This window comes from Lampris incognitus, chromosome 5, assembly GCF_029633865.1.
Source record: "Lampris incognitus isolate fLamInc1 chromosome 5, fLamInc1.hap2, whole genome shotgun sequence".
Taxonomy (NCBI): domain Eukaryota; kingdom Metazoa; phylum Chordata; class Actinopteri; order Lampriformes; family Lampridae; genus Lampris; species Lampris incognitus.
The window spans coordinates 25,569,842-25,597,430 of record NC_079215.1 but is presented as its reverse complement, the minus strand read 5'-3'; the positions used below and the strand labels follow the sequence as shown (position 1 = coordinate 25,597,430).

General features: G+C 43.7%; 1 protein-coding gene across 3 annotated transcripts; it reads right to left on the bottom strand.

Moving 5' to 3' along the window:
- Positions 1-671: 671 nt before the first annotated feature.
- Positions 672-27,242, bottom strand: b3gntl1 (UDP-GlcNAc:betaGal beta-1,3-N-acetylglucosaminyltransferase-like 1). 3 transcript variants are annotated; one of them, XM_056280406.1, is made up of 12 exons: positions 26,921-27,242; positions 26,605-26,721; positions 26,345-26,444; positions 20,657-20,721; positions 19,772-19,837; positions 16,003-16,098; positions 12,081-12,176; positions 11,528-11,652; positions 6,668-6,803; positions 6,465-6,533; positions 4,209-4,283; positions 672-3,219 (listed from the first exon to the last, which is right to left on the bottom strand). In XM_056280406.1, exons 1-12 carry the CDS (start codon positions 27,035-27,037, stop codon positions 3,139-3,141), a joined length of 1,143 nt encoding a protein of 380 aa, XP_056136381.1. In that variant the 5' UTR covers positions 27,038-27,242; the 3' UTR covers positions 672-3,138. The 3 variants fall into 3 exon arrangements, with proteins under 3 accessions (XP_056136381.1, XP_056136383.1, XP_056136382.1); XM_056280408.1 differs by lacking the exons at positions 26,345-26,444; positions 26,605-26,721; positions 26,921-27,242 and adding an exon at positions 21,780-21,850 and having other exon boundaries at positions 16,003-16,197; XM_056280407.1 differs by lacking the exons at positions 26,345-26,444; positions 26,605-26,721; positions 26,921-27,242 and adding an exon at positions 21,780-21,850.
- Positions 27,243-27,589: the final 347 nt, after the last annotated feature.

Here is a 27,589-nt window from a genome sequence, read left to right as displayed (position 1 = left end):
CAAAACACCACACACATAAACTTGTGCTCACAACACCCACACACATCCATATGGGTCACTGAGCAAACGATGTATACTGCCCTGCAGAAAGGAGCAGATTGGACAAACGGGCTTTAAGAATAATAAGAGAGGCACCGTAGAAATAGGAAAGAAAGGAATGTGGTTTTAGTTCCAGGTGAATGAAAAAGCCTTCACTGTCTGACCTCTGTCAGCACTCCTCGCCCAAACACACTCAGTTCTTATCTCTCTTATCAGCTGCACTGCCAGAAAATATGCAGATGTGTGTGTGTGTGTGTGTGTGTGTGTGTACAGAGAGAGCAGGCATTTGGTGTGTAGCTTTTGTAGCCATCAAGGCCAAGCATGATCCAGGACCAGGGTCATTCATCGTCTTTGTGTGTGTTATCTCGTCTTGAGCTTGAGGAGGGACAGAGTGCATAACTGAATGTAGCTACAGACTTAATCCCTGTTTATTCTTTGTCATGGATTCTCCATTAGTGTCCACTTTAAGAAATGACCAGATGCTTTATCACAGAAGCCAGGTGCCAGGAATGGATAAGGCAGAAAGGATGTGTTCAGACAATATGGCCGACATTTAACATGTATATCATTTATAACAAACATTCATCAAGCACAGTAGTGCATCGTGGCGAGGCACAAAGGCCCCAGTAAGAATGGGGCCTCCAACGCTGTCAGTGTTAATGCCTTTTAACACCTCCTGAGATTTGAGGCAAATCCACACGTGCTGTCTTGTAATCTGCAAGCGGTAGGTCCTCAGACCAAACAGGATGAAATTTAAAAAAAAAAAGGATGGACGTCCACACTCAAATAGACTGGTTTTCAAAAGGATGGATGCACAACAAATAGTTTATTAATGGCAACAGCCATTGTAGGGCCTGTATTGTAGGGCCACCAATACGGCTTCATTGGTGGCCCTACAATAACCTCTGGGATTCACAGGACTGCATTCAGATATTTGAAAATTTCATTTCAACAGCAGCAGCGATGGTGAAACAAGGAGTGCTTTTGAGGCAAAAGTCACAAAAGTATGTCAGAGAAGGTTGAATCAGTTCATTGGGTTATCCAGATGAACTGATTCAACCTTCTTTGATTTTCTTACCTGGATTATTGAGCATGCATCAAGACACAAAAGTATGGTATCTGTATTAGTACCCTATTTAAGAGCAAGCATGTGGTAAGGAATAGGGAGGAAATAACAGGAAAAAAAATCAAGTCTGAAGACTTAAATTCTGAGAAAAAAAAATCCCCAAAACAAATACATGACAAGGGTAGAGAAATTTTTCGTGTGTGTGTGTCACAGAAGTAAAGCTAGGGAAGAGGGACCAGGTGGAGGCTAGGTGCTAAGTAGACAGTGATACTTTTCTCAGCCCGGGGACTGGACTGCAGGAGGGTGCGGGAGTACATGAGAGAGGCTCGGTCTGGGGCTTTCCTCCTCTCACCTCAGGCTGAACTCCATCCAACCAGTCCTGTCCACCACCCCCGACTGATGTTTTCAACTCCGTCAGTTTAATCCTCGCTTCCAACACAGCGGGATGATTATGAATCAAACTTTCTACATCCACACCAATGTGCCACTGTGTTTCCGTTTTCAAAACATACTCAGAAAAAATATATCATAAAAAAAAAATAAGAAGAAAATCCCATCAAGTGTTTTACTGTTGATATTTTTTCTTGTGGTCAGGTTTGCAATGAGGCAGACTGTCTCTCTGACCCAGGAAGGCAGAGGGGTCATTTGTGGGGAAGATCTGTTTACCTTTGATATCTCCAGAATCTGTGTGGTAAAGTAAGACCAGTGTGTGTATATATGTGTGCGTGTGTGTGTGTTTGCATGTTTACATATCGAAACAGAGTTATCTAAACTCTAAAAGAGATCATTGTTCTTAAGATTTCGAAAGAGAAAAAAACAAAAAGATTTGCACAGTGTGCTACCTTGTGGGTTTGGCACAGATGTGTGTGATTTTACCTCAGTGCAACAGAAAAGGCTACTTAGGAGAGTGCTGTAAGGCTTCCAACATCATAAAACCTCCCACCCAGCGACGGAGGCAAGTACAAATTGAATCTATTAACATGAAAGTCTTGAACTTTGAAATAAGGTGACGTTGATGACAGAAAAAAAATCTAGTGCACCTGGTAGAGAGAATTCCAAGGGGCAGGCCGTCAGTGATGAATATTGGCAGTGCTTATCTGTTGTTACAGGAAATACTGTATTTCAACAACAAGCATATTTTTACTCAAACACTGAATACAGTAATGAAAGATAATCCCTGGTTACTCATTATTGCAGTTTTGGAAGAATTACTTGATATCTTGTTTTAACCAATCTTTAACTGTCAAGTTTTCTCAACTCTTTAATCACAATTTTCTTTTCTTTTTCTTCTTCTACTGGCAGGTCTTCCTCTGGTGACCTCATCACCCCATTCATAAGAAAAATTCAAGATGGGTGTCTGGGTGGCGTGGCGGTCTATTCCGTTGCATACCAACACTGGAATTGCTGGTTTGAATCCCCATGTTATTCTTGCTTGGTCGGGCGTCCCTACAGACACAATTGGTCGTGTCTGCAGGTGGGAAGCCGGATATGGGCATGTGTCCTGGTCGCTGCACTTGTGCCTCCTCTGGTCAGTCAGGGTGCCTGTTCAGGGGGGAGGGGGAACTGGGGGGAACAGCGTGATCCTCCCATGTGCTATGTCCCCCTGGTGAAACTCCTCACTGTCAGGTGAAAAGAAGCGGCTGGTGACTCCACATGTATCGGAGGAGACATGTGGTAGTCCGCAGTCCTCCTCGGATCGGCAGAGGGGGTGGAGCAGCGACCAGGATGGCTCAGAAGAGTGGGGTAATTGGCCAGATACAATTGGGGAGAAAAAGGGGGAAAATAAAAAAAGAAATAATAAGAAAGAAAAATCTAAGATTTACTGCAAATAGTGACATATGAAAATGATGTACAATAAATGATCGTCCCTTTTCCTCTTCCCCCAAGTTAGCGTTGTTCTTCAGCGTATTCCAGGGTGTCACCTTATCACGGTCTCTCGCCTAGTTCCTCAGAGCCCGAGAAATTAACTACTTTCTCACCCTCTCAGGTATTTTTTTTTAAGTTACAACAGTCCTGCCGTCTTTATTCCTCAGTCAGTTGAAATGGTAGTAGTCCACTCCTTCTCTCAGCTGCAAAGCATGGAGGTTCTCCTCCAGCACGCCTCCTGTCATGTCCTGACAGACAGGTCAAAAAGAGAAAAATGAGGGAGCGAAAAATTGCTTGATTGCACAATTACATTTCCCCTCACCATCAGTAGCTTGACAGATGGTTATCAGTCGATCATGAATCATTTTTCCTATCAGTCATGCCAAGCTACACAGTTTGTCTCTTTGAACAAGATCGCTACCCGTGTTCCCTCATTGGGCCGTGGACTAAAGACAAAAAGGTTTTATATTCAGCCTTGTCTTTTAAGTTGTTTAACATAGAGAAATGTGCAAGGTTTTTATGAACTTTGTATTTGTTAGGTCAGAATTATTTGACATCTGGCTGAATTTGAGTCACTTGTATGATTAGATTTAAAGTTAATTGTGTGTGTGTGTGTGTGTGTGTGTGTTAGAACAAGAGAGACAGAATGATTGAATCCAGGTCTCCTCCTCTGACTGGATAATTACTGCTCCCACTTTCCCCATAATTGACCAATTATGATCCCCCGTTGGCAGGTTTACCCTGCATTTGATGACTGAATCTCGCCCGGTGATAAATACCCAATTAGCTGCTAGTCTGCCTGAACAGCTTAAGGTTTATGTGTGTGTTATGCATGATTGTATATGAAGAAAGAAGTAAATAGAAATAACGGATTAAGCATTTAATAAGAAAATGTGGCTTCACTTTGTTAGAAAAAAAAGTTGTGTTGCAAGGACATAGCACTTAAAACGAAAACGAGCTTGTTTCTTATGGCACAAATGCAATCTTGTTACAACACCAGAAGTTAGTACAAGCTTCAAATGGTCAAAGATCAGACTGCTGTCTCTACCCATTTCCTCCCTGCTTACATTGTGTGTGTGTGTGTGTGTGTTTGTCCGTCCTGTGCCTGGCACACGCCCTCAATCATTATGTCATTAGCTACGATTATAGACCTGAGGGACGGACGACCAGGAAAAGCATGCACACACTCACACACGTGCACGCACACATGCAAACAGACAACACATGCACTCCTTACCAGTTTAACACATACGATGAAGGGAGAGGAGGCTTCTTTGTAGTGTAGAACTGGTATCTTGGGCTTTGGTTTTTCCTGAGAGAGAAAGACGTAAAGAGACAAAGAGAGACATAAAGAGAAAGGAAAGGGTTAGACCAAAGTCAGACAGAGAGATGCAAATGGCAACTGCCGCATATCATCCAATTACGGCTTACAGCGAAAGAATCTTTGGTATAAAATGGTCACATGGCCCAGAGCAACATAGTCAATTCTAGTCCTGGCTTTAAAGTTAAGGCTCCAAAACACTGTGCAATTTTGGCAATCTTGTACTTTTACTGTATGTCTCATTACAGGATGCGGAAAAAGTAAAAATCTTGATATATCCCCTTGTCACAATGTGTGAGTTGAAGTGAGTCTACTGCCATATTGTGTGAACAGTGGTGATACAATCTACCTTAGCTATGGTAAGACTGTCACTGCAGGTGAAATTAGACCTGGTTTTGGGGACATTCAAAATGGTCTTGCGAAAAAACATGCAGTTGCATTAATGATGAAAATTTTTGCCTCAAAAAACCCACAAAGAAGAGTTAACATGGTTTGGCAATTCTCCAAAGTGAGCTTGAGGTACAGTAATATCTCCAGCCACCCCCTTTTTTTTCTCCCTAAATGTACTTGGCCATTACCCTATTTTCCAAGCTGTCCCGGTTGCTGCTCCACCCCCTCGCCAATCCGAGGAGGGCTGCAGACTACCACATGCCTCCTCCGATGCATGTGGAGTTGCCAGTCGCTTCTTTTCACCTGACAGTGAGGGGTTTCGCCAGGGAGACGTAGCACGTGGGAGGATAACGCTATTCTCCACAGTTCCCCCTCCCCCCTGAACAGGTGCCCCAATTGACCAGAGGGAGCGCTAGGCAGCAACCAGGACATATACCCACATCTGGCTTCCCACCCACAGATACGGCCAATTGTGTCTGTAGGGATGCCTGACCAAGCTGAAGGTAACACGGGGATTCGAACAGGCAATCCCTGTGTTGGTAGGCAACAAAATAGACCACTACGCTACCTGGACGTCCCCATATCTCCAGCCATTTTTAACTAAACAGTCTGCACATAGTGTCTTTATGAATGCTCAAAAATCCATGTAAGAAAAATCACAGAAAGTTCACTTCATCTGGACCCGTTTATTGAGAGAGAAACGTTTCATCACTCATCTATATGACTTCTTTAGTCTAAACTGACTGCAGTTATCCCCACCCTTATAAACAATACAGTGGCATAATAAACCGAAAACGATTGGTTTCATATGCAAAGTACATACATTCTTGATAGGGAGGAAAGCTGATTTGAACGGGGAGTCAAAGAGGCCATCTATTTGAAAAGGGAATGACCATCCCTAAACTTTGGGGGTTTTGGGGGGGCTAAGAGTACATCTGTTGCCATCTTACAATGCTGCGATTGCAAACATTCCCAAATCCTCTGTGAACAGTACACATGGCCATTGAAACTCTGGTTAATGGTCATGGCAATTTGTATATGAAATCGATCGTTTTCAGTTGTTATGCAACTGTATTGGTTATGAGGGTGGGGATACCTGCAGCCAGTTGAGACTGAAGAGGTCACTTAGATGAGTGATGAAACGTTTCTCTCTCAATAAACATTGCATCCAAATGAACTGATTCAACTTTCTGTGAGTCTGCACATAGGTATTTTAGAATAGAGGATGACTTCAATTCATTCCCTGGCAGCAGTACACAAAACACAGAGAGAGAGAGAGAGAGACAGAGACAGAGACAGAGAGAGACAGACAGAATACTGTGGTGCTTTCGTTTAAAAGTAGCTGTATACTCTGTTAATCACGATTGCTATTTTCTACCATTCTCCTCTCGGTCCCTCACAAGGATGATGTCAGAGTTGCAGTTTTTATAGGTATGTCCCTTGTCACGCTACACGAACAAAGCCCAAATTTTCTGACACTGCTAAAACTTCGTTGGAGCCTGTGACTGTCCCTGTCACTCTGTTGTGTGCACTGCCACACTGAACACCCCAAGACAGCTTACCATTGTTCACAATGAAATATTTGTCTGCATCTTGAAAAATTTGTCTGAGACAGTGCTAAGATGGTCGAAATCTCAGTGTACTGAGGGCTTGCAGCCCTACTCATGTTGTTAAGTGAGGGCAAGCTGAGGGCAGCAACTCTTTGGTTAGCTGGCAACAGGCTAATTCATAGAAGATACAAGCACTTGGGTTTTAGTCAGAAGTGGGAATAGATATTCTCACCTTGGATTCCTCATATGTGTAGAAGCCTTTCCTGATCTTGTTCTCATCTACATCACAAAACGCCTTGACCTGATAAATGTATTGGACTGGAGGTCAATACAGGCAAAGATACACATATTGCGATTTTGGCCAGATTGAGAGCATAAAAACTGCTGAAAGCTGGTTCACATTTTGAATTTGACTGGCTGGGGAGTGCTGCATACCTTCTTTTGATTGGCCGGGCTTAGGCTTCTGTAGAGCTTCCGCCCCTGTTTCCCTGCATTCCAGATGGTGAAGCTCTCCCACCGACAGAGAACTCGCTCCTGAAGAAAATCCACACGCAGGTTCCAAATCGTTTCCCTGGAAATGAAATGTCAGTATATCAGTAGAAATATCAGATGTACCAGTAGATTCAGGTGGTGGAGAGACACAGACATGCTGAGGTGCACCATTTGCTTGAAGACAGTGTCAAAAATAACACTCATTTGTCTGTCTTTCATTTTGCCTGAAAGAGGCCTTACAATCCTGAACCCCAGTAAGTGGCCTGCGGGCCGGACGTCTGGCCCGCGCCGACCCATTGGCACTAACGTACCTGTCATAACATGTGAAATAAAGTGTGCAACATGTGAAATAAAGTGCGTGCGTGCTGCTCTACTTTATTTTGACCTCACCCCACACCGTACACTTGACCTATGCCGTAGAGCGCACATAGACTTCGGTCCTTGACAAGACAGAGCCACTCACCAGCTAAGTCACAGTTAATCAATAACTGTCCTAAACTAAGAACATGGTCTACGTGAAAAAAGCGGAAAGTTGACCAGGAAAACCGTCAGTTCAAATCTGACTGGACTGATCAGTTTTGTTTTATTTTACCGGACCACATCAATGCCAAACCGACATGCTTGATCTGCATACAGACCATAGCAATCTGCAAAGCAGATAATCTCAAGTGGCACTTCAACATTATGCATGCTGCCAGTTTTAATGCCAACTACCCTACAAAATCAGATCGCCGCAAACCAAGAATAGCAAATATGATATCATACAAGCACTCAATTCCTACCATCTGTAAATCAACATCGGCACAAGAGAGTGCAACAGCTGCATCGTTGCATGTTTCATAGAACCTTGCTAAAGCTAAGAAGCCATTTGCTGATACTAAAAATGTGTAAAATGTGTACAATTGACATTGTTGGAGAAGTTTTAAGTCATGATGAAAAAAACAAGAACACGGTTGTGGAGCTATTAAAGCAGGTGCCACTGTCAGCTAACACGGCAACAAGAAGAGTAGAACTTTTAGTGGAGGAGTGTTTTTCCAATCTACTCACTGATTTGAAGAAAGCAGAAGCCATATCACAAGCCACAGACTTGTCCTGTGACCAAACCGATATGGAAAAGTAACTAAAGGTCTTCCCATCAAAAAATCTTGCAAACATCTGTGTTCACAAGGTTTTTTGATGGGAAGACCTTTCGGGAAGCGCTGCTTTGTTTGCTTCCTCTGCCTGGCTGTACAACTGGAGAAATGATCTTTAATGAATTAATACATTTCTTTGAGAAGAATGGCTTGGATGTGAGCAAACTTGTGTCCATTGTCACCGATGGGGCTCTGTCAATGGTGGGAAACACAAGGGCTTGGTAAGCAGGCTTGCCACTGTTAACCCAGAACTCTTAGCATTTAATTGCATTATTCACAAATCAGTGTTGTGCACTAAACTGTGTGGGGAAATTAAAGAGGTGATGGATACTGTGACGAGACTGGTAAATTTCATTCGCGAGAGTTCTAGTCTGCAACATCGCCTTTTCAGAGCATTGCTGAAGGAAATGTCAGCGGAACACAAGGATCTTTTGCTGCATAATGATGGTCGCTGGCTGAGCAAAGGCCGTGTGTTGGAGAGGGTGTGCAACCTGTGCAATGAGCTTGTGTCATTTTTATCTGGACTGCAGAGCCAAAAAGCCCAAGAATATCAGAGGTTTTTAAGTGACAACAAGGTGATGGCATATGTTATTTTTTGTGTGACATCATGTCTCATTTAAATCACTTTAATCTGCAATTATAAGACAAGAACCACACTGTTGCAGACATGTACAAGGCGGTTAAAGCTTTCTGGTCAAATCTGAACCTTTTGGAGAAACATTCATGGGAGAAAGTTGCACTTCCCACATCTGCAGGAGCATTGCGAGAAGAACGAAATGCGGGAGGATCCAGCAATGAAGGATTTCATGACAAGCCCGGCAGAAAAGTTCAAGGAACGATTTGAAAGCTCCCCTAAATTCTCAGGTGACATCCTCCTCTGCTAAAGACAGCCATTCTCCATTTTGGCTGACGGCCAGTGGACTGCAGAGGCCAAAAGGCTGGTACCTTCCATAGATGAGGCAACTCTTCAGATGGAGGTCTTGGAGATAGGAACATCTGATTTGCTCAAGGCACAACACAAGGACGTTGGGGTGAGGGACTTTTGGATCAACATGGTTCCCAAAGCTCGATTCAAAAACATGAGAGCTATTGCAATACTCCTGCTCACAATTTCCTCCTCCACGTATATATGTGAGTCATCATTTTCTTCAATAAACTCAATCAAGAACCAGGAAAGAAACAGACTCTCCAATGCACACCTTGGCCAGTGCCTCAGGCTTGCCATGACAGGTCTGACATCATAAGGATTGCTTCATCCCATCGTTCTCACTTCTCTCACTGATTGGTGAATGAACACCCATTTATTTTTGTCCATTCATCTATAATTAAATGGTTGGTTTTGGACTTATTTTGTTTCAAGAGTGTTTTTTCCCCCCATGCATGACCCTCAACACAGGCTTTAAGTCCCAGGCCTAAATTACTACTACTACTACTACTACTACTACTACTACTACTACTACTAATAATAATAATTGTCATGGAGCCTCCTCCCTCCATTTCCAATATATGTTATGTATGCTGAGAGGAAGGTGCACATTCCTCTTGCTCATCTGCTCAACATTCATGTATCTGGTAATGTTGGTGATATGCTTGCTCTTAGTCTTCTCTCATTCAGGTTTCTGCTATAGGGGGACTTTAATTCTCTGACCTGCCTGACCTTTAAGACGTGTACTGCCCCTCTGAAATGGCTTTAGCACAAAGGAGCACCAATTGAGGGAATATTGATGCCACCTGTGTCCAGTTGGTATTCGTTACAGAGGCCCTCCCTGATTGGCCACAGACAGCAGGTGTCAGGGTATAAAAAGTGTGTGAAGACGGCAAACGGCTGTTCTGTTTTTCCCTCTCCAGGACAATAGCGAGGTTCAGTGTTTTGTAGATTGAGAGGAACTTTCCACAATCTTTTTTTCTGCATAAGATAAAGTGGTTGAAATGTTTTTCTTTGTGGCCGATCTGAATAAATATTTTTTTATTCTGAACATCAATTCCTGCCTGCTGGTTCATGTTTCCCATTCACACTACCAACCATCCTCAAAGTTTAACAATAATAAAAATGATAATGATAATAATCGTAATAGCAGGAACAACATCTGCACATAAAACAACTTTTGCTGGCGCAATGGACCCCCCCGGATGTTTTGGCCCTTGGCTTGGCATGCATGACATGATTTGACCCTTGGGAAAAGCTAATTGGGGAACGCTGCCTTACAACATGGCCTAAAATGAAATGTAGTACACAAGCACACATATGTACAGATGTTCTTACAAATGCACGTACGCGCGCGCACACACACACAGTAATCATGTGGACACATTAGCTGGATCTACTCCTCTCTCATCTTCAGATCCATGGGGCCTCTTGTACCAAAACAATTCCTAAACCACCACCATCCGAAAGCACGGGTGGTCCAGTTGGTTTGCCAGGCTTTGATTCTTGACTATGGCAATAATGAGGGAGCTGAACTACAACTATACACAACTTCCACATACACATGTGCTTAAGCCTCTTTCCTGTTTTCTAACACACTGTTGAGCAAGCGAGTAAACCTCCACACAGGAATATGTACACACATACTGCCTGTCTTGCTAAAAAGGTCCTCTTCTCAGTTGGTCTCTGGCACCATTTTACTTCCCAAGACCTATTCTTCTCCCCTCAAAGTCAGGCCCTTGATAATTGTGTGTGTGTGTGTGTGTGTGTGTGTGTGTGTGTGTGTGTGTGTGTGTTTGTATTGATGGTTTGATTTCAATGATCAGAAGAGGTAGACTGAATGGGACAGAGTGACTCGATGGAGAGTGAAAAAGCAGACAAGGTGAGCTTGACATTGGCTTCCAAATATAGGTAGATGATAGATAAACCGAGAGAGAGAGGAGGTGGAGCAGTAGAGGAAAGGGTAAAAGGCAGATATATGAGCGGTCGACAGATGGGGGGAGGAAGGACCGATAACAGGAAAGAAGGGATGAGAGGGGGAGAGAGGGAGGGAGGCGTAAGGCAGGGGAAGGAAGGAGAGGTCTTCTCCTTTGGTGTATTTACAGACACAGGCTTTCCGTTGCATGTGCGCTGTGTGTCGCACCCATGACCCCCCACAACTCATCCTTCAACTGCCCACACACACACACACACACACACACACACAGACCGAATTTTATTTAGACTAGGAAAGCACAGATAATTTGTGTATTCTTAGTCTAGTCTAGTTCAGTGGTTTTCTATGCAGTACTGCTGGTCTTCTGTTCTGCTGGGTATTTAATTACGTTCACCTGTCGTGTCCAGTATCCCTCCCTGACATCCAATCGGGGAGTTTTTAGACCTGGCACAACAGGTGAACGTATTTATCTATGTGGCAGAGTAGAAAACCACCTGAGGACTGAATGGGAGCCACTGGTTCAGTCTAGTCTGTGTGTGTGAGTGAGAGAGAGAGAGAGAGAGAGAGAGAGAGAGAGAGAGAGAGAACCAAGCAGGAGAGAGAGAGGAGCCTCTGTGTGTCTATGTATGAGGGAGAAGGGAGTGTGTCGAGTAAAAGAGAGAGAGAGAAGGGTCTTGAGGAATCCCAAGGAGCCATTTGGCAGCTGAGCGTGTTTGTGTGTATTTGTAGGTGTTGGTGTGTGTGTGCGTGCTGGTAGGTGGGTAGCGGGCAGGGGCTGGGGGGATTAAGGGGCTCAGGGTCAGACTTACTCGAGTACAGAATGTGTGGCAGCTTTTTCATGGTAACGGTAGACCAGCAGGCACTGGTCTACCCTGGCTACGCCCCCTCCCTGACGAAGACTCTGGTAGAAGAAGAGCAAATCCTCAGGGACTCCCTGGTGAGTGAGACAGAGTAATGGAAGGATGAAAATAGGTTGGGGATTTTGATTTAATATGTATGATCAAGGAATAAGTGTTCCGTGTGTGTGTATGTGTGTCAGGGGTGGAGTGGGGGGGGGGTAAAGAATAAGACTATTACGGTTGGAACATGTTGAATGGCTGGACAGGGAGAATGGAAGGAGAGTTGGAGAGAGGGATGAATGGCCAGATGGATGAATAGACAGGAGTACCAGACAGGCTGACAAGTGACTGAACAGACTAATGGGTAGGGAACAGCTGGATGATGACTGATAAAAGTCACTATAGTTTGATGGCTAAAGGTTCTGTGAACAGCATGCCTTACAGACAGACTGATGGACAAATAGACGAATGGAAATACTCGGGGAATGGACAAAGACAGAGATGGTGGGGGCGGAGCTCTTACCTTGCCTCCCTCATCAAAAGATCCGACCCTGTCAAACCAGTGTCTGGAGCAGAACCAACTTGGCATGATCACTGTGGGTCCATGAGAGGTGTATACCTAAGACAAGTGTACAGTGAAGAATAAAGAAACAAACATATAGTCACTGAGAATCATTCTCATTTTCCACAACAACTCAAATTTATGAATGACAATGGGTTAACAAATGTATAAAACGGTCAACGTTTCATTTGGACTGAATGACAAAACATTTCCATACTATTTTTATGTAAATCCCAAACATTTCACATCCCAAAATATCCATCCATCCATTATCCAAACCGCTTATCTGAACTTGGGTCGCGGGGATGGAGCCTGTCCCAGCAGTCACTGGGCGATAGGCGGGGAGACACCCTGGACAGGCTGCCAGGCCATCACACACACACACACACACACACACACACACACACACACACACACACACACACACACACACACACACACACACACACACACACACACACCCCTAGGGACAATTTAGTATGGTCGATTCACCTGACCTACATGTTTTTTGACTGGGGGAGTAAACCCACGCAGACACGAGGAGAACATGCAAACTCCACACAGAGGATGACCTGGGGTGACCTCCAAGGTTGGCTACCACGGGGTTCGAACCCAGGACCTTCCTGTTGTGAGGCAACCGCGCTAACCACTGTGCCACTGCTGTGAGGCGACCAAATTCTTCGTCATTTGGGTTTAATTGGAGAATCCTCCCCATCTCTCCCAAGGTCAGTGTGTTCAATGTCCTAGAAATCATCATATTCATTTTTCCACTCTGTTCCAGATTTTTTATTTTTTATTCTTTTTAGGATTTGGCTTACAGCCCTTTGATTCTATATTATGTTCTGAGGTGTAGGTTCAGTGACAGAAAGGCTGAGCAGCAACACATGTAAAATTACTGCAACATTACAAGCCATTTTGAAATGATACTATGTGAGTATTTTGGTGTTAGAAGGGGAAACAACTGAAAAACACAAGTCAATACAATTGCCACTTAGAGAGGCACAACATCCTGTAATCAAACTCATCCCCAACTCATCTCACTGTGATCTCTCTCTCACGCATGAATGTGCATGTGCCTGCACTAAAGCACATGCCTACACACACACACACACACACACACACACACACACACACACACACACACAGCTGCCGTCTAGCGCAAATCCACACACAGCCTTGAGGTTATAGACCCTTTTACAATTGGTAAACAGTGATCACGTGATTTAGTATGCGCGCGCATTTTGGCAGCAAAAAATGGAGGAAATACGGTCGTATCTACAGTTGCTTAATCCGAAAGATCGCCAATGCTACCTCAGCAAATTAACTTTAAGTGATGGCACCCGACTCTCCGATCCATATTCAGTAAGGGAATGGGTGGATGATGTGAGAAAATGGATTTTTTGAACGGTCTTTTCCCCGATGGACTGAGGTAGAAATTAATACCTTTAGTTTTGCTAGACCTGTTCTGGCAACCCACAACACAACAAGATGACATTTTAAAAATGTAAATATCAGTCGATCAAAAATCCTCCTGCACTCTGCATTGATTGGAGATGGAGAAGTTGCCTCTTTTGCTGCCAAAATGCGCGCGCATACTAGGCGTGACGTAGGTCATAAAAGGGTCTGTAGACAAGCTCTTGAGCAGGAAACCAAATGATATCTGCATTGATCGCAGTGACTTATGAATTTAAAACCGACCAATTATTTGCTTACCTGCTTAAGTGGCGGACAGACCAAACAACCTAATGTCTGAGGCCAACTTTTTATCAATGTTTACCAAGTGGCTGATGTCCCACCCCGCTCTGGGCTATCCCATCAAACAGTCATGTGGACATAAATTACCTGCCAGCGCCTGTGCAGTGCAATGGTGTGCTCATATGCACTATCATCATTAACGCACGTTACAGTGGGCGCTCCCTAAAGTGTGTCAGGAAGGAGGGCTATACACCTCCTCCCTCCATTCACACATGCTGTTTGACTAATGAGTTTATTCTGGACTCCCTCCAACTGACAGAGTAAAGCTCAGGACCCTCTCTTGCTTTTCTCTCCCTCTCCCTGTATACAACCCTAAACCCTCTTTATTTCAGTATCCAGGGGCAGAAGCAGTGTTCCTTGCTCCTGCTTCTCCGTTCCAATCTCTCCTGCTGTGTTTTGGCATTCTTATTTTGCCTCCATAACACTACTATTTTGAAATTCAAGCAGATGTTTGTATTTTTACATTTCAACTACACCTTAGTCTCACACCTCTGTATGTGTGTGTTTGTAAGTATCAGTGTATATCTTATAGTATGTTTTTGTGTGCCCTATGGATGGGGTTTGCATGGGTGGTATGTGTATGTGTGTAGGTGGGGATTGTTGACGTGTATCACTGCATAACTGATTAGCACCATAGATGAGGAAATGGAGAGAAACATCTGGATACAGCCTGGGCAACAGCTGGACAAAATCTACTGGTGTGCATGTGTGTGTGTGTGTGAGAACTGAAGTGTATCCACCTATGCCTCCTCTGTCTTCAGATATGTAATATTGCAACATTTTGCCTTTGTCAGCCATTGCCAATAGCTTGAGTAACTGAGAAGATTCTGGGAAGTCAGGGGACATAGCGGGGGTGAGAGAGACAAAGTGAGAGAGAGAGTAAGAGAGAGAGAGAGGGAAAGAGAGGGAGCAAGAAATAGAGAGAGACAGGAGAGAGAAAAATAGAGACGGAGAGAGACAGAGAGAGAGAGAGTGAAAGAGAGACAGAAATGGAAAGACACTGAAGTGTTCATGTGCAGCCACTAGGATAAGGGAATGTTATAGATGACCATATCTAACGCCCTTCAGCTGAGCACTAAAGGTTCAGCCTGACAGGATCATCTCCTCAACTGCGCACACACACACAAAGTGGTAAAATAGTGGGATAAAGTTAAACAAGCGCCAAACACCACCTTTGTTCCAAAGCACAGTTTGGTTCTACCACTACAACAGAAAGAAACTGTCAAGAGAGAGGGGGGGAGGGAGAGGGAGAGAGGTATGTCAGCCTGCAGAGGCTATGATCTCACTCTCGCTCTCCATGAAATTCAATATCATATAAAATATGTGGGAATGTCTGCTAAAGAGTTATGCACACCCTTGTGTGTATGTGCCTGTGTGTGTATTTGTTAAGGGAGAATGATAGAAAGAGCGACTGCTTAAGAGAAAAAGGGTACAAATAAAAGAGGGGAGGTAAAAAAAAAAGACAGAGCGAGATAGAGGTCATCTGCAGGTTGGATTGTATCCCTTTTAAAGCGTGTTTTTTTGCAGCCGATCCAACAGAACAGTAACGTCAGCTAACCAGAAATATTTCCAGTGGGTTTTATATTACAGCATAGCTTTCAATGCATGCATTTGTTTTTTAACAGGTTTTATTATTTCCTAGATAAGTGGCATGAGAAGATATTTCATAAAGCCCAAAGTACTACATACCACCTAAGTAACAAGGACTATGTAGCATTACAGTAATGATTACTGTATTTACGCTTCATAGAAGCACTACTTAGCTAAGAATAAAGAAATACACTATATGAAAAGTCAACACAAAAATGGTTGTACGGTGAATTTGTAGTACTTTTTGTCTAGACTGTATCCATAAAATTAGGGTTTCCACAATCAATAGTTTCCACCATCCTCTAACCCCATTGGTTTGCAGACAGTGTGGCCTGCTTCCTCTGATTTGACTGTGCTGGAAAACAAGGTCATGGGTGAATTTGGGCTCCTGTTGTGCTCCTTGTCCAAACCACGAGTGCACTTCCGTGGAAACTGTGGGCCACAGGTACATATCCTGTTTCTATCTGACCCGATTACTGCCTGGCACATGACCTCCACCCACCCCCAGCAACACAAACATACACAGAAATTAGCCCACCTGGCTGATGAGCTGGTCCTGAGTGATTTCGTTGATCCAGCGGGTGTAGCGCTCAGTAGACCCCTCCGGTATCCGTCGCACCATACAGCCAATCAGCTGTCAGGAATTCCCAATGTTAATCTCTTTCACTGTTCCAACTTTTCAAAAGCATCCACCACTGTGATGCTACTTGACACCTCCCCTTTGTTATTGCTTCTACATAAATACAGTAACAAGGGCAACATGTAATATGTCAGAAATCAAAATGGCATGACATCCTTCTTTTTCTACATATATTCTTAATGAGAAAAATAGACTACATCTCAACCCATTTCAATTAATCAACCAACCAACCAACCAACCAACCAATCAATCAACCAATCAACCAATCGATCGATCGATCGATCGATTGTTATTTATATAGCACATTTCAGACATTTCATTCATAATTTGTTCTCAGTGACCTCAAACTAAGTAGTTTGCTGAACACTTTAATATGTATTTTTTTAGTTAATATAACAGATCTGATCAGTACTACCCAACGCTTAGTTTAGGGACTTGAAATTAGTATCGGCAGTGAAAAACAGGTGTCATTACATCCTCCCTGCTCACCTAATCAGCACATTTGTCTATATTAATGCCCCTTGATGGACTTTTTGTCCTATGAAATGGAGTCATAGTGCTACTGAATGGAAGTTAATTGAAAAAAAAACATGCTACAGAAGGGCAAGTAGTGAAAATTGAGATGCTTTACAGGAATAAAAAGAAAAAACAAAACAAAACTGTAGACTAAATTTTCACCCAGAACTTACATATAAATAAACCTACAACAGAGAGGGGCATCTGTTGAAATGAAAGAGCGTTTTCAGCATAAGGATTACACTACACCTCTTCGGCCTATCATTGGGCCCTACATACAGAGAGGGAATCCCTGTTAGCAAAGAAAACTAGAGCTACCACTACTTCCTCACGGATCACTTTCTCTACTGAATACCATCCTCTGGCAGGTAGAGTCAAAAATATTATCTTTAAACATTGCAATGTCCTCAGAAGTAACCCGTCTCTAAATAACATCTGCTCTGTGCCTCCCCTGCTTGCCTTTAAATGTTGCCGCAATCTGAGACAAACTGGTTCATTCTGACACTAGAAAACCACCTAATACTGTCTCCTGGATGTCTAATCAACCTACAGGTTTTTTCCTTTCTGGCCACTGTGCACAATGTTCTAACTCATCCGACACCAGGTACTTCACACATCCATATACTGGCAAAAAATACTCCATTAAATCCTTCATTAACTGCAGCAGCACACATATTGTCCATCCATCCATCCATTATCCAAGCCACTTATCCCAAATGGGGTCGCGGGATGCTGGAGCCTATCCCAGTGGTCATTGGGCAGCAGGCGGGGAGACATGCTGGACAGGCCGCCAGTCCATAAGGCCGACACACACACATTCACACCTAGGGACAATCTAGTATGGTCGATTCACCTGACCTACATGTCTTTGGACTGTGGGAGGAAACCGGAGCACCCGGAGGAAACCCACGGGGAGAACAAGCAAACCCCACACAGAGGATGACCTGGGATGACCCTCAAGGTTAGACAACCCCGGGGTTCGAACCCAGGACCTTCTTGCTGTGAGGCGACCGTGCTAACCACTGCGCAAGCGTGCCGGATTGAAAACATTATCTTTAAAGAGAGACTGACATGCCCTTTATGAACACATTTTTTAACATTGGGAGTTTGAATCATAACCAAAAATAGGTGTCGTTTTATGAATTCAATGCTATTGGCTACTGTCTTCCTGGGTGTTCGCGTGGGTGGGGCTTGGTACCGCTCGTCACGTGCCGTAGAAAAAAATGGTGGTAGGCCTACGGCACGGCAGTACAATACAACTTGGCGAATAATATGTTCGATGATACAAATAACTGTTGGATAGATAGATGATAAATATTTAGATAAATAGATAGATAGATAGATAGATAGATAGATAGATAGATAGATAGATAGATAGATAGATAGATAGATAGATAGATAGATAGATAGATAGCAATACGTCATAGCAAGATCGATAATAAAGTCTCAGCAAAATAGCACAAACTCGAGCCAAGTAGCTAGCAGGAGGGGGTGAAAGAACGGCTTCTCCATGGTTTTATAGCATCTCGCTGCAGACACACCCTATATGCAGATTGACTGGCATCTACGTATCCACCGGCACAATTTGTCATTGGACACCATCTACAGTCAATCACAGATCTCTCCCGAGTGGCCGTAGATGGCCACTGAATTTCTCCGTGGTCACATTCCAACTCGGAACATAGCCTATCAATAGGAATTTTCAGATTTTGATGTCGTATCACTTTAAACATGGGAATGTCCTCAAAAGTGACCCATCTCTAAATAACATCAGCTCTGTGCCTCCCCTGATCGCCATTAAGACAAACACTAGAAAACCACCTAATACTGTCTCCTGGCTGTCTAATGCAACCTACAGTTTTTTTTCCATTCTGGCCCCTGTGCACAATGTTCTAACTCATCAGACACCAGGTACTTCACACATCCACTTACTGGCAAAAAATACTCCATTAAATCCTTCATTAACTGCAGCAGCACACGTATTGTCCATATGCTGAAATGCGCCTGTGGTCTGGTTTAGGTCGGACTAACTAAAAGACCTTTAAAGATTCACATATCCAAACATAAGACTGCAATACATACACGAAACATGGATTATGGTATTGCTCGACATTATGCATAGGCAAACCACGGCTCTGCAGCATCATTAAAGTTGTGGGGAATAGAAAAAAAAATCTCTCCCTCTCTTAGTTAGAGGTGATGACATCACCAACTCACTGCTCTGCAGAGCAGCGTATTGGATTCACGCTCTGAATACAGTGGAGCCCTTTGTCATAAATGAAGAGCTGAATTTGTCATGTTTCCTCTAATTTGTCACACTTGACGGATGTTTGTACTTGTACTCCTTGTGCTTTTATCTTTGTAACTTGAAGAGCGGTCCATGATCTTTTGTTTCTGACATGGCGTTAGGGGGTGTGGCACTTGAACACTGACTAGGGCAACTCCCACCATCGGATTCATTATCCAAGAGATTCATATATTATATTATATAGTCCAATAGATTGGAAACCCTGTTCAAACAATTACCCAGTGACAATTGTTCAGCTGGTCTAGGTTGACTATATATGTTGTTTGCCTCATGTCTTTGTCCACTTCGACTCTGAAAAAGACACAGTAGTGTCGAAATGTTAGTCTGCACAATTAAAGGCTGTGAATTAATCGGTGTGCTCCAGTCCCCTTTGTCCTCTGGAGAGGGGCAGGTTGTTTGTGCAGAGCAGCAAGCCTGCTGTCTCAAGCCCATCTCTCTCACCTCCCACATACATAACCTTTAACCTCTGACCTGGCACGCAGCAGAGAGCGTCAACACCGGATACTCTCTGTGCTCTGCATGCTGAATTAACAAACACTAAGGCAGGCGTGCCCGCAGAAACAAGATGTGGATTGTTGGGAGTTTTGATTAAAGAGAAACCTTTGGTTTTTCTGAACATTTGAAAAAGGAAAAAAAACTTTGTATGTTCACATACCATTGGTCTGCAGGAAAACACACATGCAGACATGCATACTCCACAAAAACACCCACCCACACACACACACACACACACACTGGAATGTGAGGAAAGGTTGGTCTGATGGATGGAGAACACGAGAAAGGAAGAGGACAGAAGACGAGAACACACCAGGACGAGAAAACAGTGACTAATTGAGAACTTACAGATCTTGGGTGGAGGACAGACATCTTATACTGCAGATGAACTCTCAGGGGCAACATAACATCATCCTGAAAGGAACAAATATAACTAATGTCAGGCCATATAATTGCCAAAGAATTCTGCATTAAGATGAATTATTATCTACTGAGATGAAAGGACAAAAGATTAAAAACAAGGAGATGGGGCAAAAAGGAAAGTGAGACACAGAAGAAGATCTGAGACTATTCTGTTGAGTTTTTTTCAGTTGTCTGATCTGAGACTATTCATGCTAATAGTGACGTGGGAAGCGGCAGGACAAACTTTTCTGAATGGCAGAGAAGAAGGAAGTAGTGAGTTCAACAGAAGGATTTATTATAAGTTATAGAGGAAAGGCACACACAGAAATAGCGAGCACAAAACAGTCAAACATCCGATCCAGAGGATAGAAAATAGACTTCTACTTGGCTGTTAATGATGTTATGTCAAAAAAAATTATTCTATCTGTACTTTCAAAGTTTATAAAGAAGCAACCAGGTCAGGGGGCTCTAAGCCAGATACTTTGCAGGAAGTCACTGTTCAGTTTTCATTTCTTGCTGCAGAATTGAAGGACTTGGTCATTCTTGTCAATAACAGTTTGCTGTGAATGTTTTTTATTTTATTCTATGTGTTTGTTAATGTTAAAGACGACTTTAAATGATTTTATAATTGTGGATGAGAGGTTGTTAATGTGCTATTGATTTTAATGGCGCATACCTGTGCTGGAGGAGGAAGGGGGCTTTTAGACATCTGTGTCCAAGGGCCCATTGTCTCATAATCAGTCCATACCCGCATACGTAGATACAAACATAATATGCAAGAGACACGCACAATGACAAGAAGAAAAAAAACATGCACACAGTCATGCCTACCGCATCTTGAAAACACAGGTATCGTCCAGAACTCTGAGATATGGCCTTGTTCTTGGCAAAGCCCACTGAAAGAAATAGGAAATCAGTGTGTGTGCATGTATTTGTGTCTACTCTTGCTGAAATTTCTCTTAAATCAATGCGTTAAAGCTTGTCTTTTAATAAATATAGAACACATTTTCAAGCGCATGCCCAAAACACAGATAGCAAAGCAAATCAGGTAGTGACATTACTAATAAATGACAATTTATCAATCAGAAATGTAACAGCTTGGGTGTCCAGGTAGCGTGGCGGTCTATTCCGTTGCCTATCAACACGGGGATTGCTGGAACGAATCCCCATGTTACCTCTGGCTTGATCAGGCGTCCCTACAGACACAATTGGTCGTGTCAGTGGGTGGGAAGCCAGATCTGGATATGTGTCCTGGTTGCTACACTAGCACCTCCTCTGATCGGTCAGGGAACCTGTTCAGGAGGAGGGGGAACTGGGGGGAATAGCGTGATCCTCCCACGCGCTACGTCCCCCTGGCAAAACTCCTCACTGTCAGGTGAAAAGAAGCAGCTGGTGATTCCACATTTATCGGAGGAGGCATGTGGTAGTCTGCAGCCCTCCGGATTGGCAGAGGCGGTGGAGCAGTGTCCGGGATGGCTCGGAAGTGTGGGGTAATTGGCCAGATACAATTGGGGAGAAAAAAATGACAGTGAGGCGTTTCAAGGGGACGTAACGCGTGGGAGGATCACGCTATTCCCCCCAGTTCCCCCTCCCCCCCGAACACGCTCCCTGACCGACCAGAGGAGGCGCTAGTGCAGTAACCAGGACACATACCCACATCCGACTTCCCACCCGCAGACACAGCCAATTGTGTCTGTAGGAACACCCGACCAAGCCGGAGGTAACACGGGGATTCGAACCGGCGATCCCCATGTTGGTAGGGAACGGAATAGACCGCTATGCTACCCGGACACCCTCACAGAAATGTTTCATCACTCATCGAAGTGACCTCTTCAGTCTAAATTGACTGCAGGTATCCCCATTCTTATAAACGACACAGTGGCATAATGACCAAATAATGCTAACTAACCACATAATGACCGAAAACAATCGATTTCATATGCGAAGTACATACATCCTTGATAGGGAGGAACGATGGTTTGAACGGGGAGTCAAAGAGGCCATCTACGTGAAAAGGGAACGACCATCCCTGAACGCGGGGGGGGGGGGGTACATCTGTATTGTAAAATGTAAAAAAAAAAAAACAGCATTGTAAAATGCACTGTACAAGTGAGCTTGAGGTCCAGTAACAAAACAGTCTGTGGTGTCTTTATGCATACTCAATAATCCAGGTAAGAAAATCACAGAACGTTGAATCAGTTCATCAGGACACAACTTTTATTGAGAAACATTTCATCACTCATCTGAGTGACTTCTTCAGTCTCAACTGACTGCAGGTATCCCCACCCTTACAAACAATACAGTAGCATAACGACCGAGAACAACGATTGGGTTCATATGCAAATTGCCGTGAATATTCAATGGAAATATGTACAATTAACAGAGGATTGGGGAGTAGTTGCAGTCACAGCATTGTAAGATGGTGACAGATGTACTCTCAGCCCCCCCTTGGTTCAGGGATGGTGGTTCCCTCTTCACATAGATGGCCTCTGACTCCCCATTCAAACCAGCCTTCCTCCCTATCAAGGATGTGCACATCCTCATCCTTGAAAGAGTGGCCACTGGCCTGTAGATGGGTGTAGACTGTGGAGTCCTGGCCTGACGTGTTAGTTCTTCTGTGTTGTGCCATCCTCTTGGCCAGTGTCTGTTTGGTTTCCCCAATGTACAAGTCACGGCAATCCTCCTGGCACTTAACAGCGTACACTATATTGCTCTGTTTGTGCCGTGGGACCGGATCCTTGGGGTGCACCAATTTCTGGCGCAGCATGTTTTGGGGTTTGAAAGCAACTGAGACACAGTGTTCAGAAAATACATGTCTCAATTGTTATGACACTCCCGCCACATATGTAATCACCACTGGTTTACGCTCACGCAGCTGTTGTCCTTCTCTTCTCTTCGATTGGCTGGTGAACTGTTTGGGCCTCTTTCTGGCTTTGACAGACGCCCAGTTAGGAATATGGGATTTCTCCCCTTTCCCAGCCACCGTGTCAGTGGGGATGTTGTCAGCTCGGTGGTAGGGTGTCCTGATGACTCCTAGTTTGTGCTCCAGTGGATGATGAGAATAAAACTTTATGTACTGATCAGTATGCAATGGTGATGGACAGGTTGACGGACGAGATCAGGCAGGAGTCTCCGTGGACCATGATGTTTGCGGATGACATTGTGATCTGTAGCGAGAGTAGGGTGCAGGTTGAGGAGAGCCTAGAGAGGTGGAGGTATGCACTGGAGAGAGGAGGAATGAAAGTCAGTAGGAGCAAGACGGAATGTGTGAATGACAGGGAGGACAGTGGAATGGTGAGGATGCAAGGAGTGGAGGTGATGAAGGCATGTGAGTTTAAATACTTGGAGTCAACTGTCCAAAGTAACGGGGAGTGCAGAAGAGAGGTGAAGAAGAGAGTGCAGGCAGGGTGGAGTGGGTGGAGAAGAGCGTCAGGAGTGATTTGCGATAGAAGGGTACCAGCAAGAGTTAAAGGGAAGGTTCACAAGATGGTTGTGAGACCAGCTATGTTATATGGTTTGGAGACAGTGGCACTGACGAAAAGACAGGAGGCAGAGCTGGAGGTGGCAGAGTTGAAGATGCTAAGATTTTCATTTTCATTGGGAGTGACGAAGAAGGACAGGATTAGGAACGATTAGATTCGAGGGGCCACTCAAGTTGGATGGTTTAGAGACAAAGCAAGAGAGGCAAGATTGAGATGGCTTGGACATGTGTGGAGGAGAGATGCTGGGTATATTGGGAGAAGGATGCTGAATATGGAGCTGCCAGGGAAGAGGAAAAGAGGAAGGCCAAAGAGGAGGTTTCTGGATGTGGTGAGGGGAGACATGCAGGAGGCTTGTGTGACAGAGGAAGATGCAGAAGACAGGAAGAAATGGAAATGGATGATCCGCTGTGGTGATCCCTAAAGGGAGCAGCCGAAAGTAGTAGTAGTACTGATATGTGTTGGTTTACGGTAAACATCAACAATCACATGTCCCCCATCACCAATTGCAATTTCAGTCTAGGAAAGCTAACCTGTCATTTTTCACATTCTCCCTGGTGAGCTTTATGTGGTTGTCCACAGAGTTAATGTGGTCAGTGAAATGTGGTACATCCTGAGATTTCATTTTAACCCAGGTGTCATCCACAAATCTGAATCAGTGGCTAGGAGGTGTCCCTGGACAGGACATCAAAGCCCTCTTTTCCACTTCTGCCATATTCAAGTTGGTCACTATAGGTGAAACTAGGGAACCCATACAAACCTATGCTTCTGCCCATGGTACTGACCCCTGTATGTGAAGTACGCAGACTGAAGACAAAGCTTTAGGAGCAGACACACTTGGTCAGTGTTAAGGGTGGTCCTATTGCTAAGGGTGGGGTCGTTTTGTAACTTCATACAGACCACCTCCACTGCTTAATCAACAGGAACGAACATGATGAGAGACAGTGGCCCAGTGGTTAGCACTGTTGCCTCATAGCAAGAAGGTCCTGGGTTTGAACCCCAGCCTATCCCAGGTCCTTTCTGTGTCAAGTTTGCATATTCTCCCTGTGTCTGTGTGGGTTTTCTCTGGGTGCTCCGGTTTCCTCCCACCATCAAAATGACATGCATGTTAGGGTTAATACTCCATCCTGTCTGTACCCCTGACCAAGGCAATAGGAAAAAATTGGAGTTGGTCTCCGAGCACTGCAGCTGCCCACTGCTGCTATACAATAGGATGGGTTAAATGCAGAAAAACAAATTTCAGTGTAACCTACAATGAAATAATAAAGTGGCTTTCTTCTTTCCTTCTTCTTTCGTAAGACCATTGTTTTAGCCCCCTCCATAATGATGTCCCTCACCTTAGCCATAAAATCCATAGTGTTTTGAATGTGATGTTCATTACTGCCTACCCATGGGTTAAGAATAGATGCCAGAAACTTAGAGATGTTATAGGTCACTGAGTTAATCACACAAACAATAGGCTGTAATAGCACATCCTGTTTATGTATCTTAGGTAAACCATACAGACTAGGTGTAGCTTCCTCTATGGTAATCTATGGTACAAGATTCTGTCAATAGCATTGTCCTGTTCCGTTCTAACAGCTTCAGACAATCTATCACCTTTTTCTTGTAACCACTGCCTGGATCTCATTTCATAGGCTCAGGTCATGTCGCTGAGTAATGTCATAACTTTCTCATGATAGTCTGTCTGGTTTAATACAACAGTGCATCTACCTTTGTCCGCTGGAAGGATGATGATGTTATGTCCTTATTATTGGTATTGTCTAAGGACAGGATGTTGTGTTGCTGTTAGGCCCACTGAGGCAAATTTGTAATTTGTGATATACAAATCACAAATTAAAAATTTGCCTCAGGCTATACAAATAAAATTGATTTGATTTTTGATTTGACTTACTAAGAGTAATGAGAGCTTTCCTCTCATCTCTGCTGATGTTGGGTGGTGATGCCTTCGCATTTGCTGAGGCAGGCTGAAACTTTGGTCTGCAGTTGCTCCGCTTTCGCTTCTGGTTCTGTGATGATGATTTTATGGATTGCCGATTCTGTGGCTGTAATCAGTTCCACTAGCGGGATTTGCCTCAGCGTGATAGCAAAATTCAGCCCCTGAGCAAGGATGTCTTTCTCTGCTTGTTTGAGTTGTCTGTCGGACAGATTCATCAGCTACTTGTCCACATCGTTGGCATGTGTGTTTGGCATCCATCTCTCTGTCTTCCATTGAGGGCGCTTTCCATTGTCTGGCGATGTCTCTGGCGTGACACAAGTAGGTCGAACTTCTTTTGCTGCCTGGTTTTCGACTTTCCATTTTGTGTTAGACAAACCTTCACCGTTAACTCAATCACATGTTGGAAAGTGGTCCCATCTAGACACGATGTGAGTCTCTGTTGGCTCTGCTCCTCTTGGGCTTTCAAAACGTCGATGGTAAAATTAGTTCGTCTCACCAATTCATTTAACAGCTGGCTCTATTCCTTCTGGAGGATCTTGATAGCTCAGTGGCCCTTGACCGAAGATTTCATCTGCAGGTTCTAGGTGTAATCCCACGCTGTCTGCACCTGAGGCTGAATCTCAGGTGGTTCCTGTAGTCTGCCATTTTACGTGCCATTTGCTCGGTAATCTTTACTGAAATGAGTCAAAATGTCTTTATGCATGCTCAATAATCCAGGTAAGGAAATCACAGAATGGTGAATCAGTTCATCTGGACACAAATGTTTTTTCACTCTTCTAAGTGACCTCTTCAGTCTCAGTCTCAACTGACTGCAGGTTTCCCCACCTTTATAAACAATATACTGGCATAACGGCTGAAAACAACGATGGGTTTCACATATAAATTGCCGTGATCATTAACTAGAGTTACAATGGCAATGTGTACAACTAAGATTGTGTAATTATTAACAATCATTTATTGATCATTAATAACCAACCCAACCATTACTAAGAGTTGAATTACAAATAATGGCATAGGTAATATTTAAGATGAAGAACCTCTGGTTTTGGATTTCACCCTGGTAAAATAACCAAATACTTCATAACAGAATAGCCTACTCACCCCCTCTTGGTTGGATGGATTTATGGCCAGAGATCACCATGGAAATGCCCCTCCTTTCCATCTTCTCTCTCCAACCCTCCACTACCCTCCTGGAGTCATCCTGAGGGAGATACGTCCACACATATGCATCCACACAAATAGACACAGACATAAATACATAAACATTAATATACAAACTAAAATTGAACTCAAGACAAACTTGATCACATAAAATTTTATGGTGTTTAAGTAAAAATATACGTGTGTGCACACAAACTTACAGTGCTACCATCGTCATAAACAGACAGTTCCATGGAACCAGTGAAGTCTTGGTGCAATATGGCCTGCAGACACTCATCCAGCCAGCTGGATGCGTTGTACACTGGCATGACTATAGACTGGGGATAGAGGACAAAGTCAATCAGCACTCAGTTTGAGTTAAAAGTCCAACCAAAAAAAACATAGAAATGAATGATCTCTCAAAAATTATTTGGCCGGGGAGGAATAACAAGTGAACAAGGCTGTTTTACACTGTGGGACAAACCAACATCATTATGTTGATATGAAAAATCATATTTAAATCGTGTTTCGACCTACCACATCCACGACTTTCCCCTTTGCCTTCGCCCCTCCCAAAGGCATTTCCTCGTGGTTTTCCTCCATGCGGAGGCGCTTCCGAGGACCAATATCAACGTCGTGTTCGAAAAAACTCATATTTTACTAAACAGTCTTTACGTTGCCAAGCCACAAACCTACTCGTGTCTTCCCAGCACATCCCAGCTTCATTTGTTTGGGGGTATTAAACATATCGTAAGCGAACGAGATGAACTACAATCCAAGTCATCTGAAAATATATCAATCTGCGATTTACGTACATGTGGATAATACTTGTATAAAACAGCACAAGAGCAGTATTTAAAAAACACTAGCTAGTATACTTTTGTAAAATTATGTACGAATAGCACAACTTGGTAAGTTTTTACAAATAAAACCGATAAAATCGACAAATTTAGGCATACGCTGTCTAAAATTGTATCGGCACTAACGACTGCAACACTTCCGTAAATAGTAAATATCCGTTTCTGATTGGCTCAGTAAAAAAACGGACAGACACAGGATTTGCTGTAGTTTGCCGTCCATCAAATTCAAGTCGTGACGTTTTATACTCCGCCCACTTAGTGATGAAATACGGTAGGCTTGTGGGAATTAGGAGATAACAGCAGAGCTGTCGAAACACCGACTGGGACAACAGTTGTATGTCCCTAC

Excerpts from the sequence above, each read along its gene's own strand:
- b3gntl1 (XM_056280406.1), bottom strand. The coding sequence starts at position 27,037 with ATGAGTTTTTTCGAACACGACGTTGATATTGGTCCTCGGAAGCGCCTC. Across the intron at positions 12,177-16,002 it reads AGGACCAGCTCATCAGCCAG|GTATACACCTCTCATGGACC; the intron begins GTGGGCTAATTT and ends CACTTGTCTTAG. Across the intron at positions 3,220-4,208 it reads TCATCGTATGTGTTAAACTG|GACATGACAGGAGGCGTGCT; the intron begins GTAAGGAGTGCA and ends CCTGTCTGTCAG.